Raw genomic sequence first — 13,962 nt, forward strand, 5'->3', positions numbered from 1 at the left:
GGATACATTTATAGAATACAAATGAGCTATTTTTAGCCTTTTGAAGCTTTGCACAAAAAAATGGCCATTTATTTTACAATTACTATCTCCTTACATCCTCTTCGTCTCCAAAATGCCCCCAGGTCTCTGAAGAACAGAGACCTGGGCCTGCTTCCAAGTTCTACAGGTCCCTGTATAAACCAATGACAGCCCCAAGTACGAGCTGCACCGCTTGGCAGTCATCTGGGGTCACAGAAGAATGGTGATGGTGAAAAAGGAGAGTTTGAAATCACACAGACTCACTTTGCGTCTTGCTTCAAACATTTGGGGCAAGAAATGTATCAGTTTGGACCGTCTTGTACTCTCATCAGTAAAAATAAAATGACATTAATATCTATCTTAAAATATTGTGAGGAATAAATTACATTATCTTTGATAATGCATGCAAACCCATTAGCACAATGTCAGGAGCATAATGTGTCCAATAAATGAGATGGTGGTTGTTTATATTCTTGTTTCTATTCTTCCTCTGGTTGCTATAATTTGCCAGGGAGTGTGATTTAAAGTAAGGCATTTTGCCTTATTCTTTCTGAAACACAGTTTTGTCATTTGCAACTTAGAGACAGTAATTCTTCTCTCTACTTGGTTTAGTGTTCTGTTAAACCCAGAGGACTGTAGGAACACAATGATATGTTTCTTTTGTTTGTCATAGTTATGATTATTAATATCACAGTGACCTCTGAAATAAGAAGATATGTTAAGAACCATTCCTTCCCTGTGCAGTGGCTCTTGAGCTTTTCTGTCTCAACGTGTGATCTAGAACTAAATCTGGGCCAGAGTTTATGACAATCTAAAGGCTTCTTTTTGCAAGTACAAGACAAGCATCGTGCTGGCTAGACACTTCAGACATAGTATGAGACCTGGAAATGGCAGACATTTTAGGCCTAAGTGAAACTCAACAACAATAATAGAAATCACATCTGAGGTTAAAATAATGTTCTTCCCACCAGAGAAAAAATAAAAGGGATATAAACTAGAAACCAAGTTGCATTCCCTAGTGGGTTCATCATACATCTTCTGTGTGAGTTGGGCAAGCTTTTCTCTATATTAATCCATGCTCCCCTCCCCCCCCCATCCTTCCTTTGCATCTCTTTTTCATCCTGCTTTCCTATCTAAAGCACATATAAAAAGGGATATAAAAACGAACAAATGAGACAAACCCCCATTCTTTCATAGACTGTATATTCTAGCTTGAGAAGTGACTTAAACATATAAATAAGTCAATAGGTGCATTAATCACTGATTATGAACTCAAAGAAGCAAATTAATAGAACAAATGGCAAATCTCTCTGTCTTAAGCTTATACCTGAAACAAGAGAAGGATCTCTCCGTGAGGTAGAGAGATTAATAGCTCATAGCAACAGAAAATAATTCTATAAATTTGAAATATAACAAACAAGAGGACAGCAAAGCTGATCTGTCCTGAAGTCCAGAGTTCTGTTCCAGCATTCCTGTGAGGATAAAACAAGAAACGTAAAGGGTTTCTTATCTCCTATGCTCTGTATCTTTTCCTTATTGAAAATGCCCTGGCATCAAGGACTTGATGACTGTGCTCCATGGGAAATCTTCTTTTTTATAAATATCTTGACTGTGTTCATGTCCCATAGTCTGGTAAAGGAATGATCACTGTCATAACATTTATCTTTAAAGCTAGAAGTCTGATCCTCATGGGTAAGGCCAGGATCCTGTTATGAAAAGGAAATGGGTCTGGCTGGTGTGGCTCAGTGGTTGAGCATTGACCCATGAAACAAGAGGCCACCAGATCAATTACCTGTCAGGGCACATGCCAAGGTTGCAGGCTCGATCCCCAGTAGGGGGTGTGCAGAAAGCTGCCAATTGATGTTTCCCCCTCATCTGTGTTTCTATCTTTCTATCCCTCTCCCTTCATCTCCCTCTCTAAATATATATATATATATATATATGTGTGTGTGTGTGTGTGTGTGTGTGTGTGTGTGTGTGTGTGTGCAAAAAAGAAGAAAAGGGAATGTGGTCAGGCCCAGATAGGTTCACTGGTAAATTCTACCAAATGTTTAATGAAGAAGTTATACCAAGTCTGTACAATCTCTTTTAGAGGATAGAAACAGAGGAAACACTTCCAAACTCATTCGATGGAGCCAGCATTACCCTATCACCACTAATTTTCAACACTATTCTGGAAGCTCTTACTATTGCAATGAGACTAGAAAGGAAATAAAAGGCATACAGATTGGGAAGGAAGACATAAAACTTTATGTATGTGTTTTTTTTGGCAGATGACAGAGTTGTCTATGTAGAAAGTACAAAAGCAACACACACACACACACACACAGACACACACACACACACATACCCTCAGAATATAAGGTCAATTGCTTTTCTACAGAATGACAACTAATTTAAAATTACAGCACAATATCTTTTACATTAGCACACAAAATGAAATACTTAAGCATAAATCTATCAAAACATATACAAAAGCTATATGACAAAACTATAAACCCTTAAATAATGAAATCAAAGAGTAAACAAATGGAGAGATATCCCATGTTTATGGATAGGAAGTCTCAATATTATTAAGATATCAATTTTCCCTATAGACTGCAATCAAAATAAAAATCTTAGCAAATTATTGTTTGGATATCAACAAATGAATTTAAAAATGTATATGGAGAGGCAAACGACCCAGAATAACCAACATACTATTGAAAGAGAGGAAGAAACAGCTAACATTCTGCTTTCATTGTAGCACAGGCAAGTGTAACTGCGCCAGCATTTATACAAAAATGTTTCCATTTCACTCCTGCCCATTCACTAGTATGTTTCAGCAAAAGAACTCAGGCTGGCCCTTTATTGATTACCTAAATGAGACTCTATTTCTTTCTGCATTGTGACAGCTTTAGTTGTTTAAAAATGCAACTCCACTAAACTGGTATTTCTTGAGCAACTACTATATACATGTTTCAAGTACCATTTCTCTTCATTCCATTTTTTTACAGCAGTCCCAGAATCTACTTTCTAAAAATATAAATCAGATAAATTTGTATCTGTCAACTTGGAAATAATAAAACTAAAATGAATGCATGCAGAGACAGACATTCAGATGCTGGGTAAAATGTAAATATTAAGTGTTGCTGAGAACACTTTATTAAGCAAATGGTCATATAAGTCAATGAGACTTTGAACAAAGTGAAGTTTCACTGTATCTGATAATGGCTTTGAAATCGAGGATCTGGCTGTGAGTTCCAATTCTGACCCCAATTCTGTCACGGTGACTTTGACCAAGAAATAGGACATTTCCTTTTTTTTTTCTTTTTCCTTAAAAACCCAGCATTCTGCCATTTCTCCAGGGTCATCGAGGAGCCCAAAGGAGATGAAGTTTATGACAGACTCCCTTCTTCACTGAGGAAGAATATGTAATGATGCCCTAATTAATGCATCTTAGAAGAGTTCTTTCCTGTTTCCAAGTCTAAATTTAATTTTAAGCCCAAGACCTATTTATGTATAAATACTACTTTTCTCACTTTTAAATGTATGAGGATTTTACTCTTTGGATTCAAAGAAAGAAAAGAGGGGCTTTAAATTTTTAATTTAATTAATAATTGACTTAATGGCACGACATGGACATTTATCTCAATAATGCTGAAAACTCATGAATCAAAGAAATGATACTATATGTGCATGTAGCCACATATTAAATTTTTTCTACTTGGAAATTTGCAGGCTAAACCACCAGATACAGAAACATACACACAAATGATACTGTTTTTTGTGTGATAATTTTCAAGTGTGCCACCCAACTAGCCTGTGGATTATAAAAAGCCCAACAAAATGTCTATAAGGACATTATTAAAATTTTTAAAAATAAAAAGATTTATCTTCATTTGCAGAAACTATTATTTAATAAAATTATGGTTCTAAAAATCTGTACTACCAGACCCAGAATTATTAGTGGTAATAATAATAATAAAACATATTACATATAATATGACAATGTATTATATTAGAATACATAATAATATCTTTGTAACGAACACTAGTGGGTAAATGTCAGCATCTGTTTTAAAAATGAGGAATCTAATAGCAAATATACTATCCACCCATTGAATTGTTACCATGTGTCATACACTGCATGGCTGGTATTTATTGCTTCATCTGATCTTGGTCATCACCTTAACAGTAATGGCGAACCTTTTGAGCTCGGCATGTCAGCATTTTGAAAAGCCCTAACTTAACTCTGGTGCCGTGTCACATATAGAAATTTTTTGATATTTGCAACCATAGTAAAACAAAGACTTATATTTTTGATATTTATTTTATATATTTAAATGCCATTTCACACAAAAAAATCAACCAAAAAAATGAGTTCGCATGTCACCTCTGACATGCGTGTCATAGGTTCACCATCACTGAACTAGGAGGTAGATTCCGTAGCCACTTTATAGATGAGCAAGTTGAAATTTAGACATATGGATAAGCCAAGCATCTTACAGTCAATACATAGTAGCTAAATTTATTCTTAAATTTGATATTTCAATTGGCTGAATTCATAGACACTCCTCTCCCCAACCCCAGGATAAAAGCAGGTGGCAGGCCCTGGCTGGTTTGGCTCCGTGGATAGAATGTCGGCCTGCAGACTGAAGGGTCCCGGCTTCGATTCCGGTTGAGGGCATGTGCCCGGGTTGTGGGCTCCATCCCCAGCAGGGGTATGCAGGAGGTAGCAAATTGATAATTCTCTCTCATCACTGATGTTCCTATCTCTCTTTCCCTCTCCCTTCCTCTCTGAAATCAATAAAAATACATTTTTAAAAAAAAGCAGGTGGCAGGCCAGCTGTTAAATAGGTGATGTTGTACAAAGGGGCTGCAATTTGTTTTAATCAACATCAAAATGATGGCTGGGCTTGCCATGTCCCTCACACTGCACAGAAAGAACACATTCGAATATTATTGATACAGGCAGTAAAGTACTTAACCGTAACATTTCATAATCCAAATCCCGAGAAAAGTGTTTCCCTGAAGCAATAACACGGTGAATAGAATTCAAAATTTAGTTCACAAACCTGTTTCTGGCTCAATGGAAAAATAAGGCTGCCCCTCCAGGATGCTGTACACCAACTTGGCGCTGTTGCCATAAACTGGGTCATCAGCATCAGTGGCTGTTACATTAGTGACAGACGTACCTAAAAGAGAGAGAGAGAGAGAGAGAGAGAGAGAGAGAGAGAGAGAGAGAGAGATAATAATTAACACATAATTCTTGCCAAGAGCTAAAATTTGCTAGGCATATCCTACAGAACTGCATGTGTGGGAATAAGGAAGAAAAATCTTTTTTAGGATAAGGAGATAACTACTCCATCATAACTTCAACAATATCCAAGTTTTTCAAAAGAAAAAGTACTGCTAGGTTGAAGTGCTATATAAAGATAGCCCTTTTAGAATCCGTATTCTTGAAGATTTCTTTGTAGTTTTCATTTTTAAGCTACCTCTCCGACCCACGTAGGCATGGAGACTATTGAACAGGAAGCGTACCAAAGAAATATGAAACATAAGCTTAATAATACAATAGCACATGCAGCATTGAAGTTTTGTAAAAGCACAACTGAAAATATTTTAAAAATGGCTGCTGGTAAAAGCTCTACAGAGATATTAAAGGGGTAGTTTATCCATCTTATTCCATTCCTCAGAATATAAAATCAGATCGGGACCACCAATTCATCAGCACGCTCAGGGAATGAGGCCTTATGGATAATAGAAGCACACCTTCTAATTTTTTTTCAGGACAAATTATCTATCTTTTATTCTCTCATTCATTCAGCAGGTAAGCACATATGGCCTGCCTGATATAAAGCATATATACTAAGACAAAATGAGAGGCAAGAAGCTCACAGTTTGGTGGGAGAGGAAAAGTTAGGGGCAGACAGCTATACCGGGAAATTCAGCTGAAAGTAGTAACACCAGATTTGGACCCCCCACTTAGTCCAGCAGAGGGAGTGGCAAAGGTCTGCTTTCTAGGAGAGGTAGCCTTTGAGTTAAATTATTCAAGACAGACAGAGTTTAACCAGAAGTAGAGGTGCTTGGGAGACATGCTGAGCCATCAGTCAAATACAACTGAAGGCAAAAGACTCAGAGAGACGGTGGGTAATTCTGCGAATGGCTGAAACTGGGGAGACATTGGAGATGTCTGGTGAGATCACAAGCATCACCTTCTACAAGGGCAGGGACGGGGTCGTCCTGATCCAGGAGGTGTGGGACATATGGTAATTAGCAAACGAATATTGGCCCTTGGAATGAGCGGATGAATGAATAAGCCGTGTGTCGATTTCATGAGGAATGGGAGGAAAGCATCACAGATGAATGTAGAGTCTGAGATAGAAGAGATCTCTTGCAGAACTTGTATTGGGGAATCCCCTTTGATCAGTATTTTGGGGAGGCAAAAGGATATTCCATCACTTGGGCTGTGATGCCATCACATCAAAGGCCTCCGTGGACTCCCCTGGGGACTCTAGCGCTAGGATGTCATTGAGGAAATGGGGCCAGGCTTTTGGACCCCGGTACCGACCAGCTGTTGGCTACTGGAATGCCCCTGGGAACGCAGGCTGGGCCAGACAGCCCCCTTCTGCTGAGGGAGAATCAGCCCTGAGTGGTCAATATCAACACTCCCAGCAATGAGGGCAAGACTGTTTCCAACCAGACGGAAGTCATAGGTGGATCTCAGCAGTGTACTTCTGTGTTTACTGGAATAAGGCAGAGCTTTGCCAAGATCTTGCCAAGTCAAATCTTTTTGGAAACATTTTTGATGACGGATGCTCCCCAGGAACATGTAACAATAATATTTGTTGAGCAGTTGATAGGCCTGTCAAATTGGAATTCCTACTCAGAAGGATGATTCAGAGGTTCTACAAAATCTACAGTGAGAAAAAAAAGATGTGCTGAATGTCTTTCCACCCGGCACTGGGAACCATATAGAAAAACAAACTTAAGGCTCATGTTCACAAGCAACTCATCAACTAGCTGATTAAAACAAGCATGTGAAAGTACAATGTTTGTAGTTATTTGAATACTGTATGGGATGGAGAAGAATTAGAGGGAAAACTTTCCAGGTGAGAGGAGGATAGTGAGATAAAAGTTCCAAAATGCTTCTTCAGAGAAGATATGCCTGGAAGAGTCAGCCATCAAAGCTAAATTTGGGGATGCAAACTGAGAATAAGGTGCAGGGGGCATTTTTTGTTGTTGTTAACCCTCATCTGAAGATATTTTTTCCTTGATTTTTAGAGAGATTGAAAGGGAGCAGGAGAGACAGAGAGAAATATCAATGTGAGAGAGACACATCGATAGGTTGCCTCCCATATGCGCCCCCATCATGGGACAGAGCCTGCAACTGAGGTACATGCTCTTGATGGGAATGGAACCTGGGACCCTTCAATCCTGAGACCCACACTCTATCCACTGAGCCAGAGTGGCTGGGCCTAGAGGAGACATTTGAATGCCAAGATGGGGAGCGCTGGCTTTAAAGAAGACATTTCATTAAGAGAGCAGTCCTATACCGTGGGCCTCTCTCTCTCTGTTCGTGCTCCCAGATTGGACTGGAGGCAGAGATGTAGATGATTAGATCAGACAAGTTATACTTACATATATATATATGCCTAATATGCAAATTGTCCCCACAGGAGTTCAGCCAGGAGACCAATTGCTAGCTATGATGTGTGCTGACCACCAGGGGGTGGTGCAGAATGAAGGAAGGCCCAGGCCAGCAGCTGACAGCTGGAGAAGGGAGGCCCCGGCTGGCAGCCAGGGAAGGGAGGCCTTTGTCAGCAGCCGGAAGGAAGAACCCAGCCAGCACCTGGAAGGCTCTGATCAGCCCTGATCGCTGGCCAGGCCTAGGGACCATACCCATGCACGAATTTCGTGAACCAGGCCTCTAGTAAGGGTATAGATAGCAGCAGTCCAGGAAAGAAGAGATGAAACATTAACACTGGATAATGACAATAAAGATGGACATCACTGTGAATTTTCTCCTTTTGGCCCTTGTCCTAAATGTATATAAGATGTCCCACTGGGAGTAAACTGAGCAAGGGAACTATTTTTGCAAATTTTCTCTCTGAGTCTAAAATTCATTCCAGAAACGTTCAAGAATGAATTTAAGAGTCACTGAAAGAACCGACAGAGACTGAAGGGAGGGGTGAACTCCTCTGTGGGGAAGACCATGCCCCCATTGGTTGTTTTGCTGTGTTTGTTGCTGTCTTGGGATTTTACTTTGATTTTTTTAAAGGAGAAATGTTGTTCCTTGTTATGAAGCATTATCAGAAAAATAAAGTCAAGCGCTCTACTCAGTATGGTGTGACATTCATGAGTGTGAACACGTGGTTCCATTCACTGCAGAAAGAGAAATGATCAGAGAGTCTAAAGTTCCTGTCATTAAAAAAAATCCCTGTCATCACCAAATAAAGGTGACCCTTACATAAAAAAAAAAAAAAATTTTTAAGTGTCTTTATAGAGAAAAACACAAATATGGAGAGTTTCTAAACAAAGCCAGAATTCCTGTGTACATATGGTGGGGTGGGCATCTAGGGGCAGAGTAGCTGGGGGTTAATAGTTTTGCCAATGGAATATGTATCTTTCAAAACACTTAACCTCTATCTCTTTGGGCAAATCATTTATCCTGTCTTAGTCTCAGATTTCAGATCTACAACATGCATTAGAGTTATTATGAGGCTTAATCAAAATACCATTTGTAGGAGCCTAACACAGATTTTACCATACGTGATACCTGGGAGTACCAACTACCAACCCTACCTACTTCTCAGAATCTGGCTTTGAAAGCTACTTAGGTGCCTGTGGTCTCTTTCAGGTCTGAGGGATGGTAAAATAGGGATGGTGGTGGAGTGTTTTAAAAAATCTTCCTGGGAAATTCTGATCTAAAGCCATAGTTCAGAACAACTGTACTGGGCACCAGACTTCATTCTTCGCCATAGAAGTGTTCATTTCTATGGCGATTACTTTGAGGAACTCTTACTCAGATGTATTTGTAAAATGAAGTATTTTTTTTTTAGACTATTCACACGTCATAAAGAAGCATGGAGATGATTTCTTGTTAAGTGAGAGTTGGGGAAAGTCCCTCGGGAGTTTACAACCGCGAGACTGGTCATCATGATGTCTATTTCCGCTGATTATGGTAATGGGATGCTCTCTTATTGTGAGAGGCATCCCATGGTCACATCAGCAAACGCTGAGGTGGGAGGAAGGAAAGAAATCTCCGTTATTTGCATGATCTGTGAGTCAGTCTTTTTCATGCGTGAAGGCGGTAATTTTTATTCTGCAAACCTCAAAAGATTTGTGTGAGGATCAAATGAGATAATATTAAGTACAAAAAAGTGACTGAGGAGATCATTTGGAGCCAAACTGTCTTGAGCCAGATCATTTGCTTCATATTCCACTCCCCACTCTCACTTCCCCTGTGTCCTCTGCCAAGTCACAAAACATGTCTGAGCTTCAGTTCTGTAATTTCTAAAACAGGAAGGTGGTAGTCATTGTTACATGTTAGGCTTGTTGAGATAACTAAATGTAATAACTTATGCAAAAGATACAGAAGAGTTAGCCACATGATATTTCTGAGAGCTTCCCTTACATGTGGGAGACTAAATAATCAACTAATTTTATTCCAGGCTGGTGTGGCTCAGTGAGCGGTTACAGTTCGATTCCCAGTCAGGGCACGTGCCTGGGTTTCGAGCTCCGTTCCCCAGTGTGGGGCGTGGAGGAGGCAGCCAATCAATGATTCGCTCTCATCATTGATGTTTCTATTTCTCTCTCCCTCTCCCTTCCTCTCTGAAATCAACAAAGATATCTTTTAAAAAATAAACTAATTTTAAGTGGTGGTGATGTCATTTATAACTAAGTATAGTTCTGCCTAATTATTTTCATAGTAGGATATTTTCTTACACAAAAAAAAACACATTTCCAAATGTAACAATATGTTCATGTCCTTCTACAAAACACACACACACACACACACACACAAACACACACACACACACAATCTCACATTGTCCCACCCCACCCATCCTGTCAGTTTCCTCGGTGTTGTAAAATGGGAGTGGGCCCAAAAATGCCTTTTGATGTCGCCAGCACCGAGCCAGGCACCAGGCACACGGTCAATATCAGTTTCTCCATGTTATTTGAATGGATGTCGTCGCCATCTCCCTGCCCGTGCAGATCCCACACACACTTGCCAAGACGAATGACTGGGCTGGGGACCGCAACAGAACTAAGGCACGTTTCTCCCCACATCCTCATCCAGGCTATTCCTGCCTGACGCCCGGCTTCTTGGCAAACCCGCATCTTTCAAGGTTAGACACCTGACAATGAAAAGGCAGCGGGACTTCCCTTCAAGGATGATGTTCCTCTTAATAGTGACTCAAGACTGTCGACGCACCTGTGCGCGGGCATAGTAGATGCGTGTGGAGGTTTTGCGGATGCATTTGTCAAGGGATTCCCCGGAGGTGGGGAGAGCGGATGCTCTGAGGTTAATCTTGCGGCCGAAACGATGCAAGCTGTGGTGTAGGCTTCTCCATGGGAAATGCATGCAGGATGCAGACCACAGAGGCAAACTGCAAAGTGGGAACCTTGCAGGATAATGTGTCTTCAAAGCGGCGAGTGTTGGTGTGTGATAAATGGGGCCCCGAGCAATACCCGCCAAACAGAACAGGATCCTCTGTTTGAGTTTGCATTGGGAACTGTTTTTGTCCCTTTGTCAGGGATACAAGAGACTCATTTAGCGGGCGACTATAAATTTGACACCGTGCCACTGCTCCAAGAAAGCCCCTATTATAATCCAACTTGATGCTGATCCTATTATAATAATATAGCTGTTGTATTTCCAGCTGCTGTCAACAAAAATGATCCCCGTCACCACAATTCATCCTGCCAGTAACAAGTCAAGTAGGAACAGGTCAATGCCAAGGTGAATTCTGCTTTTAATAGACCCATTTTTCTGCATTTAGTTTCTTAGTTAAATGAGATCGGCCAGCGTGCTGCTGGGGCTGCAATGAACACAGGGCTTATAGCATCAGCCTCTTCTTGCAACACCTTAAAGTTTGCTCCCTTTAACAGCGGGACCCTCACATTCTCCCCCCCCCCCATAAAAATGAAAGCCAACGCTACAAGCAACATTAACCATCCAACATTTTTACAGTGTCAGGCTAGAGGTTCCGGTCGGCTGACAAACTAAGATAAAGGGTCTTGGAGAAAATAAGACGTTGGGTTTTGGGGAGCGCCGCTCCGTGAGCGAGGCTCTCCTTTCTTTATGAGCACGTCAGCACACCAATTCTGCACATTATTCAGAAAGAAAAATGCTGGTGCTGACACCCTGAGCAGGGAAGCAAAGGTTTGGTGCAGCGTGAAAACGTGCGCATCGGAGAAGCGAACGCTCTGATGATGTGAGCAACACCAACCCCATTTGCAAAGAGTGCCCCGCGATCCGTTTTCGGAGGATAAGCAATCCAGTGGCAGGCAGGGGCCTGAAGCAGCCGAACCTTGGCCAGTAGCTGAAATTCCTGGACTCTTACTGCCATCTTTAAACTTTTTTAAAATATGGTTTATTGTTTTTGTGGGTTTTTTTTTTTTTTTTTTTTTTTTAGAGGGAGGGAGAGATAGAAACATCAATGAGAGAGAAACATCAATCAGCTGCCTTCTGCATGTTCCCTACTGGGGATCTAGTCTGAAACCGGGGCATGTGCCCTGACCGGAAATCGAACTGAGGACCTCTTGGTGCATGGGACCCAGCTTAACCAACTGAGCCACACCGGCCGGGAGATCTTCATGCTTTTTAAGTGACTTTCTAGCTGCCCGGATCCAGGCTTAGCATGTACGATCCACGGACAGACAGGGTGTCTGGCATTGCCATCTGACGCTGTCTTTCTTAAGCATCCGCATGTCCAAAGACCACAGGTCACAGAGCAACTGCCTTTATTATGTGACTAAAATGTAACCCTCAGCCCACCTTCCCTGTCCGCCTTCCTAATGTTCCCAAGGATGAGGTGATGCCAGAGGTAACGGGACACAGGCATCGCCATGGAGACCCGTTTTGGTTGTTGTTGGATACCAGAGCAATACTTTCCCAGGACCTGCATCACCTGGTGACGTTTAAGTTATCGTTTACTAGAAGCGGACGCCTCTGGCCCCGAGTTTTCTTTTTTCCTAAGTGTGTCAGGACAAAGGCATGATTTTTTTAGTTTTATGGAACAATGCTCTGAGGTGCCTGTGCACCTGACTGGCACGTACTTCGAGAGCTTTATTGGTTTATAGCGGTTCCCTCCAGCACCCCTACCCCCAGGAAGAACATACATCTAAAGTCAGAAATAAATGCGAACAGCCAAGGCATTTTTCTTCACGTCTCCCTAACGGATACCATAGTCTTCAACATCCATGTGTCCCAAAGGGCCTCAGGCAGACACCCCCAGGGGGAAAGATGGCCTAATCATCCCCGTTTTGTTTATTTGTTTTTTGTTTTGGCTTATGTAATTATAGAACACAAATGCCACATATCCGAACCTCCAAGGGCCACCTTAGGGGATCTTTGAGAGATGAGGGGATTTAAACACGGATCTATACAAATCAAGGCCTCTCTCTTTAACCCTGTGTATGGAGAATTCCTCCCCAGCCAGGCTGTGGGGGAAATGACAGTGAACTGTGCATGTCCCTGTAGGCAGGGAGACAGGGACCCCCTTCCTTCTAGGAACCTCTCTTCTCTGAATGGCTATGGGCTAACTAGGAACCTTATGGCGGGGGGGGGGGGGGGGGGAGGCGGATGTCGGAGATCAAACCCTTTCCTTTGGTTGGGGAGCAATCTTGTGATTTATAAAAGCCAACGGAGTAGGAGGCGGAGGTAGCAAGCTCCTGCCATTGATCGGAGAGACCTCCCTTGTCAGACACACATCACACAGGGAAATCCTACACCACGTCCCCTGCCTTCTCCTTCCGCAAAGGCCTCACCACTGCTCGCTGGATGTTCTCTTCATGCGCCAACACTCAGCGTGCAGCGGAATGCGGCTGCCAACTTCTACACGCGTCACGTTGAATGTATTACAGAAAAGGGGACAGGTTCTTAACGGCACTCAGGTGAACAGACAGCGCCGAAATGCATCCTGGTGCTTCTCTGGCTCCGTGATTTGGGACAGAAGCTAGGGAAATAAAATTCCATTTCCGCTCTAGCCGGTTTGGCTCAGTGGATAGAGCTGTCAGCCTGCTGACTGAAGGGTCCCAGGTTCAATGCCGGTCAAGGATACATACCCAGTCAAGGATACCTGCCCAGGCTTCGGGCTCAATTCCCAGTAGGGGGCGTGCAGAAGGCAGCCAATCAATGATTCTCATCATTGATGTTTCTCTCTCCCCCTCTCCCTTCTTTTCTGAAACCAATAAAAATATATTTTTTTAAAAAAATTCCATTTTCATATTCTGTTCTGGGGCATCGAGGAGCCTAAACCATTGTCACTTAGTGAGACATCCAGGCATCCTTAACGTGCTGTTTGTCCAAGGAGCCTGAAACATTCTGGAATAATCAGATGCTTCAGAAAATGCGTGTGAGCACACAAATGCCTTCTACTCACCCGAGGATCATTGCTGTGGACATCTGTAATACGCACCGGGTGAAAGGAATGAAAAATCTTGTAGGAAAACATGTAACTGACATCTCAGCCAGGTTTACCGGGCTCGGGACAAAGGTACCTCCGCATCCCTCCCTAACAGCATGGGATGGTGGCCTGCCTACTGCCTTCACGAACAGATAATGAGGCTGCTTGCAGGCCTGGCTGTGAAAACGAATATAAATAAACCCAGGTGTAAAAACAAACCCTTTCACCATCGGAATGTCTCTTTTACTTATTTTTTTTATTGATTTCAGAAAGGAAGGGAGAGGGAGAGAGAGATAGAAACATCAATGACGAGAGAGAACCATTG

General features: G+C 42.1%; 1 protein-coding gene across 1 annotated transcript in view; it reads right to left on the reverse strand.

Moving 5' to 3' along the window:
• Positions 1-13,962, reverse strand: part of CDH8 (cadherin 8) — a 305,905-nt gene that overhangs the window by 163,025 nt on the left and 128,918 nt on the right. Inside the window, exon 3 of the mRNA XM_081107592.1 lies at positions 5,076-5,195. Within this exon, the coding sequence (XP_080963718.1) occupies positions 5,076-5,195 (120 nt within the window). The remainder of the gene's footprint in view (positions 1-5,075; positions 5,196-13,962) is intronic.

This window comes from Myotis nattereri (assembly GCF_964212035.1).
Source record: "Myotis nattereri genome assembly, chromosome: 15".
Lineage (NCBI taxonomy): Eukaryota > Metazoa > Chordata > Mammalia > Chiroptera > Vespertilionidae > Myotis > Myotis nattereri.